Source organism: Lactuca virosa, chromosome 7, assembly GCF_052849685.1.
Source record: "Lactuca virosa cultivar CGN04683 chromosome 7, Lactuca_virosa_CGN04683_v6, whole genome shotgun sequence".
NCBI classification, from domain to species: Eukaryota; Viridiplantae; Streptophyta; class Magnoliopsida; order Asterales; family Asteraceae; genus Lactuca; species Lactuca virosa.
In genome coordinates, this window is record NC_136432.1 from 224269611 (window position 1) to 224277812 (window position 8202).

The 8202-nt window shown below is 28.7% G+C and overlaps 1 protein-coding gene across 1 annotated transcript; it reads right to left on the minus strand.

Moving 5' to 3' along the window:
• Nucleotides 1-590: 590 nt before the first annotated feature.
• On the minus strand, nucleotides 591-3151 carry LOC145127597 (protein FAR1-RELATED SEQUENCE 5-like). The gene is made up of 5 exons (XM_079062762.1): nucleotides 2487-3151; nucleotides 2117-2373; nucleotides 1622-1993; nucleotides 1432-1496; nucleotides 591-1247 (listed from the first exon to the last, which is right to left on the minus strand). Exons 1-5 carry the CDS (start codon nucleotides 3149-3151, stop codon nucleotides 591-593), a joined length of 2016 nt encoding a protein of 671 aa, XP_078918888.1.
• Between the last annotated feature and the right edge of the window lie 5051 nt (nucleotides 3152-8202).

Consider the following 8202-nt stretch of genomic DNA (forward strand, 5'->3'; position numbering starts at 1 on the left):
ATTTCTGTCAGTTTTTTATATTTAAATATTTTCAAAGTTTATTTATGTTTATTCATAAATGAATACGAATATGATATATTCATTTATGATTAAATTAGGAGTAATATGTCAGTATAACAAAGTTCATATATGAATATAACAAATTTCAGATATGAATATAACTAACTTATTAGTAGAAACAAGTTTGCTTATTTATGTCATTTTTTTATATTCAAATATTTTCAAAGTTTATTTTTATTTATTCATAAATGAATACGAATATGATATATTCATTTATGAATAAGTTCAAAGTAATATGTTAGTATAACAAAGTTCAGATATTAACATAAAAAAGTTCAGATATGAATACTACTTATTTATTAGTATAACAAATTTCACATATTTGTTGTATTCATTTATGAATAATTTACAATATCAATATAACTTATTTTATAGTAATTTAAAAAACAAATATCAACATATCAATTTACCATATCAATATAAATGTGTATTATTCATACATGAATATTATTGTTTATTGTTTTTATCTGCATATATTCATAAATGAATAAAACCAAAAAACATAAAATAAAATAAAAACTAAAAAATCCCTAACTATTTTTTGCTGAGTTAGCAGCTCCAACTCTTTCTGGACAAGTACGTAAATTGTGTGGAACTCGTCTTTCTGGACAAGTACGTAAATTGTGTGGAACTCGTTTTCCACATCCTGAACACATTCTATGTTCTTTTTTAGAATTTTCATATGCTACTTCACCTTCACTTGGAATTCTTTTCTTGATTCCAGAACCTTTATTGCTTTGAACTTCAGGAACATGAATATTAATCTCTTCTGGAATAGGAATAGTAACACCCAAAAGCTTGCATACGACTTCACCATCTGTCTTGCTTTTCAATCCAAGAGAAATATAATCACTCTCAAATTCCTTCAACAACATTTGTTGTTTCTCAGCAAACAAAGCCAATCTCTTTTTGTCATCTCTTACAATATCCAAACATGATTCAAAACTATAATATGAATCATTGACTAGCTTTACATTCTCACAATCACCTGAATCGGATTGAACAGAACTAAAGCAATAATTTCTTGATATCACATCCTTTCTCCATCTTTTAAAAATGTACCTTTCAGTAATTTCTTTAACACCACATCTCATCATTATTGTAAAAGCATGTCTGCATAAAACACCCATACGCTTAAAATGTTCACAACTGCAATTTATTTCTTTCTCTTTAGCTTTTATTTCAACCTGATACAAAAACAAAATTTACACATTTACATTCATATAAGAATACTCATATCAACACTCATATATTCATATATTCATATAATATTCATATATTCATATATGAATATTGATATTCATATATGAATATTCTCATATTCATATATGAATATTATTACATTTTTCGTAAAAAAACTAGTAAAATTACCTTAAATTCATTTTTAAATTCACTTTTACTGTTGTTGTGCTGCACAATGTAAACTTCCCAACCATCTTCAATACCAACATATGAGTATGTACAGAAAAAACATGTTTTATATATTTCTTTTTGCACCTCAAAAAATAATGTACTTGTATAAACCTTTGATGCTTGCAGTTCTATTTCTCGAGGTGTTTGCATTTAAATGATGCTTTCTTTGATGCCTTATCAAGCTCTCGTTGAGTATTCATTTGCTTTTGAATGGCAGTTTCGTAATTCGTCATGAAATTCAAAAGTAAGTTCCCACTTTCTGAGTATGTATTAAAGAATGAATTCACACTCACTGACCTCGATGTAGTCTTCATCAAACCACACATTGGAATATCACTAAAATATCCAGGTATCCATGAATCACGTATTGTAAACATGTCTTTAAACCATCTTGTGTCTTCAAGATTGAATTCCTTCATAAGCAAACCCCACTTCACCTCAAAAACATCAGGTTTCATATTAATGTCCCAAACAAGCTTCGAAAACCTTTTTCTAAAGTCTGTGTTCGTAAATAAATCATCTGATATTTGTATTAAAACAAAAATATTCATAAATGAATAAATAATAATAAGTAAAATAATAATCAATATTCATAAATGAGTATACTAATAAGTAATATATTTGAAATATATTAAAATAATACCTTTTTTCAACTTTTTCATTATATGCCACATACATAATCGGTGCTTTGAATTACGAAACACATTCTCAACAGCTTGTTTTATTGCAGCATCTTGATCGGTTAAAACAAGTGTTGGTTCTTTCCCATGAGTTTTAAGAAATGCTTTAAGCAACCAAGAGTAAGACTCAATGCTTTCATTGCTTAGCAACCCAGATCCAACAGTAACCGATTTTTTATGATGGTCAATAGCAGTAAACGGAACAAAAACCATTCGATACCTAACACACAAAAAAAAATGTTCATTAAAGTCAATTTTTGATGTATTAATAAGTGAATATAAAAATATTCATATATGAATAAGCTATAAACAAAAATAGATAAAATAACTTACTTGTTTGTTCGGAAAGTCGCATCAAACGAGATAACATCACCAAATTCAGCATAATATGCCTTCTCTATTTCATCAGCCCAAAACATACAGTCCAAAACATCATCTTGACAATTAAACTCAAATGAGTAATTTGGATAGTAAGCTCGACGGTCATTCATTGTGTTTACTATCATTTGGGCATCTTTATAACCAATAACCCTGTTGATATCTCTCCTTAAATTTTTATAGTCAACTACTTTGGGCTTTACAAACTCATACCCACCTCTCAGACGTGCCCTCAACTTATGAGCCATAGTTGGACCTATTTTTGATGTGGAAGCACGCACAATAAACTCTTTTTCTGAATATGACATTTGTCTCGCTTTTTTTAAATCGCTTCTCTTCTCAAGTGGATGGTTGTGAAGTTCATCAAACTGAAAAACTTTATAATCTGGAGTTTCATACACAGATTCAAATATAATCTTTTCTTTACAACCAATAGCTCTTGAATTTGAATTTCGTTTCCTCCTAACACCACTTGTACCTAATGTGTCACAAGATTTCTTTTTCTGTTTACCACCACGATTACATATAACATGTTTCTTCTTTATAATCTTGTTATCAAACCTTGACTGTGTGCTCAGTCTAACATCAAAACCACCAATTTCAGCATACTCAGAATACATTTTGATAGCCAGCTTTAATGATTTGAAGATTAAACCCTTAAATGGAATAAGTTGAACAAGTACATCTGGCTTATAGACATGTTCTCCAATTATATCATCACAATATTACGCATCATGTACTGAACTTGAAGATTCACCACCTAAAATAATAATGCATGAATAAAACAATAATATATATGAATACATGAAACTCATATAAATAAAACAAAAAACATTCATATATGAATAAAACATTCATATATGAATACATAAAATTCATGAGGATTCAAAATATATAAAATAAAACATAACTTATTCATATATGAATAAAACGAAAAAAATAATAAATTCGAAATTACAATTATCACACGTTTATTCATATATGAATAAGACAACAATTTATTCATATTAACATATTCATATGTAAATAAATGATAATCAACAAAATTAAAAACAACAAAATAATTCAATAACTGATACCTTCAAAAAATGAGTTCTCAACATCTTCTTCTTCACTCTCACTCATAGAAGAATACAAATCACCATCAATAACACTAGAATTCGACATAATACACCAAATGATCTATATAAATAAACAAAAACAATCTTAATATCGAATATATCTCACAAAAAAAGTCGTAAATATGAAAACCTGGTTAATTTCGAATATATCTCACCTCAACGTACAAAATATCTTAAAGAAACTTAAATCATATATGATTAGATGATGTAATTAAGCAATCTCTCTCAGTTCAGAGCGTAAAAACTACAACGATATATCCGATTAAAAATTAAATCAGCTCCGATTTGAAATAAATATCTCAAACTACTTAACAAAAATCCGATGAAATAACTCCAATAAATATTCGAAACTTGATAATCTTGATAATGAACTCCGATGAAACAACTCCAAAACGAAGATAATAAGCGTAATTCCAAACAAATTATAAAAAGCAATAATCTTGATAATGAACTCTGATCTATTCGATTCAAACGATATACATACCTGATCAAATCGGAAACTGAATACGAAGTAGAAAACTGAAACACAGATGCGAAACTTCACGATTAATGGAATGAATACGTATAATTGCTAACGAGTTATATAAAGAAAATAATCTTGATAATGAATTCCTCATATCCGATTCAAACGAGCTAAAGATATTATCAAATTGGAAACTGATAACAACGAACAGGTAAGTTCTATGTAAAAAAGTTGCTAATTTACAAAGATACCCTTAATGAAAATGGACACACGCATTTTTTTTAATTTGAACATGTTAGATAAATGATTGGCTGAGAATGATTCCCCCATTCTCAACCTTTTTTATTTTCTCAATTGAACTTACATATATATATATATATATATATATATATATATATATATATATATATATATATATATATATATATATATATAGAGAGAGAGAGAGAGAGAGAAAGAGAGGAGGATTCAATTAAGAAAACAAAAAGATTGAGACTGAGGGAATGAATCTTGGCTACTCATTTTGAATCTGCCGCTTAAACGTTCCAGCGTACCGGGCCGACAGAACAGGTCATATTCATATATGAATACATATATGGATATGTATATTCATATATGAATACGTATATTCATGTATGAATAAGTATAACGGAAGTGATTATTTATATATGAATATGGGGACGGTGGGTGGTGGCGGAGGTGGCGATGGTGGTCGGTGACGGTGAGGTTGAGGGTTCAAGTCACGTCGTGGACATAAGTGGATTTAAGGTGTAGTTTAGGTTAGAGTTTCCGTTTCATATATATATATATATATATATATATATATATATATATATATATATATATATATATATATATGAATATTACTCATCCACCAAGCAAATTACACCATTTGTTTGCAAATAAAACGTAATATAATGGTAAAAATGGGTATCGATCATCGGGGAAATGGTTGTATTCAATCACCAATGAAATCTAAAAGAACTATTGTAAATAAACTAACTAACTACAATTAAACTAAAAGGGGGGTGTTATGATTGCTTGAAAACTAAAAGACTTGAATAACTAAAAACTTGCAATTAAGCAAGATAGTGAGATGCTCAAATGTTGGGAACAATTGGTTAACCAAGGCAATTCAACACAATGAACATTTGTGTGCTTATCATTAGGATCCAACAATGAAGCTTATCATTCATCCCAAATTGGTTATAGCAATCATGAAGCATGATATACCAAGATTCCTCTTAGGTAGTATGGAGGTTGGGGAAGCCCACAACACACCTTCTTAATCAAGATCAAGGGTTTAATTGAAGCAATTGGACCCAAGAAGTTAATTAGCCTTAAGAAAGAAGGAATCCCCAATTCCTAGAGGATGTCAATGCTTACACATCCATAAAAGAGCTATGATTCATAAACTAGAGATGATTTTTACCATCATAAAGCCCTTGTTCTAAGTTAATTCAATGATTCAATGCAAAACCAAAGAAATAAACTAACAATAGCTCATTCAAGTGCCAAGCTCATGATCAAAGCATTAAACAAGCATAAGAAATATGATCTAGAACCATAAACATAAGATAATTGATAATCTAGCATGAATCCTTCAAAAACCTACAAACATCCAAAACATCATCTTGACAATTAAACTCAAATGAGTAATTTGGATAGTAAGCTCGACGGTCATTCATTGTGTTTACTATCATTTGGGCATCTTTATAACCAATAACCCTGTTGATATCTCTCCTTAAATTTTTATAGTCAACTACTTTGGGCTTTACAAACTCATACCCACCTCTCAGACGTGCCCTCAACTTATGAGCCATAGTTGGACCTATTTTTGATGTGGAAGCACGCACAATAAACTCTTTTTCTGAATATGACATTTGTCTCGCTTTTTTTAAATCGCTTCTCTTCTCAAGTGGATGGTTGTGAAGTTCATCAAACTGAAAAACTTTATAATCTGGAGTTTCATACACAGATTCAAATATAATCTTTTCTTTACAACCAATAGCTCTTGAATTTGAATTTCGTTTCCTCCTAACACCACTTGTACCTAATGTGTCACAAGATTTCTTTTTCTGTTTACCACCACGATTACATATAACATGTTTCTTCTTTATAATCTTGTTATCAAACCTTGACTGTGTGCTCAGTCTAACATCAAAACCACCAATTTCAGCATACTCAGAATACATTTTGATAGCCAGCTTTAATGATTTGAAGATTAAACCCTTAAATGGAATAAGTTGAACAAGTACATCTGGCTTATAGACATGTTCTCCAATTATATCATCACAATATTACGCATCATGTACTGAACTTGAAGATTCACCACCTAAAATAATAATGCATGAATAAAACAATAATATATATGAATACATGAAACTCATATAAATAAAACAAAAAACATTCATATATGAATAAAACATTCATATATGAATACATAAAATTCATGAGGATTCAAAATATATAAAATAAAACATAACTTATTCATATATGAATAAAACGAAAAAAATAATAAATTCGAAATTACAATTATCACACGTTTATTCATATATGAATAAGACAACAATTTATTCATATTAACATATTCATATGTAAATAAATGATAATCAACAAAATTAAAAACAACAAAATAATTCAATAACTGATACCTTCATAAAATGAGTTCTCAACATCTTCTTCTTCACTCTCACTCATAGAAGAATACAAATCACCATCAATAACACTAGAATTCGACATAATACACCAAATGATCTATATAAATAAACAAAAACAATCTTAATATCGAATATATCTCACAAAAAAAGTCGTAAATATGAAAACCTGGTTAATTTCGAATATATCTCACCTCAACGTACAAAATATCTTAAAGAAACTTAAATCATATATGATTAGATGATGTAATTAAGCAATCTCTCTCAGTTCAGAGCGTAAAAACTACAACGATATATCCGATTAAAAATTAAATCAGCTCCGATTTGAAATAAATATCTCAAACTACTTAACAAAAATCCGATGAAATAACTCCAATAAATATTCGAAACTTGATAATCTTGATAATGAACTCCGATGAAACAACTCCAAAACGAAGATAATAAGCGTAATTCCAAACAAATTATAAAAAGCAATAATCTTGATAATGAACTCTGATCTATTCGATTCAAACGATATACATACCTGATCAAATCGGAAACTGAATACGAAGTAGAAAACTGAAACACAGATGCGAAACTTCACGATTAATGGAATGAATACGTATAATTGCTAACGAGTTATATAAAGAAAATAATCTTGATAATGAATTCCTCATATCCGATTCAAACGAGCTAAAGATATTATCAAATTGGAAACTGATAACAACGAACAGGTAAGTTCTATGTAAAAAAGTTGCTAATTTACAAAGATACCCTTAATGAAAATGGACACACACATTTTTTTTAATTTGAACATGTTAGATAAATGATTGGCTGAGAATGATTCCCCCATTCTCAACCTTTTTTATTTTCTCAATTGAACTTACACACATATATATATATATATATATATATATATATATATATATATATATATATATATATATATATATATATATATAGAGAGAGAGAGAGAGAGAGAGAGAGAGAGAAAGAGAGGAGGATTCAATTAAGAAAACAAAAAGATTGAGACTGAGGGAATGAATCTTGGCTACTCATTTTGAATCTGCCGCTTAAACGTTCCAGCGTACCGGGCCGACAGAACAGGTCATATTCATATATGAATACATATATGGATATGTATATTCATATATGAATACGTATATTCATGTATGAATAAGTATAACGGAAGTGATTATTTATATATGAATATGGGGACGGTGGGTGGTGGCGGAGGTGGCGATGGTGGTCGGTGACGGTGAGGTTGAGGGTTCAAGTCACGTCGTGGACATAAGTGGATTTAAGGTGTAGTTTAGGTTAGAGTTTCCGTTTCATATATATATATATATATATATATATATATATATATATATATATATATATATATATATATATATATATATATATATATATATATATATATATATATATATATATATGAATATTACTCA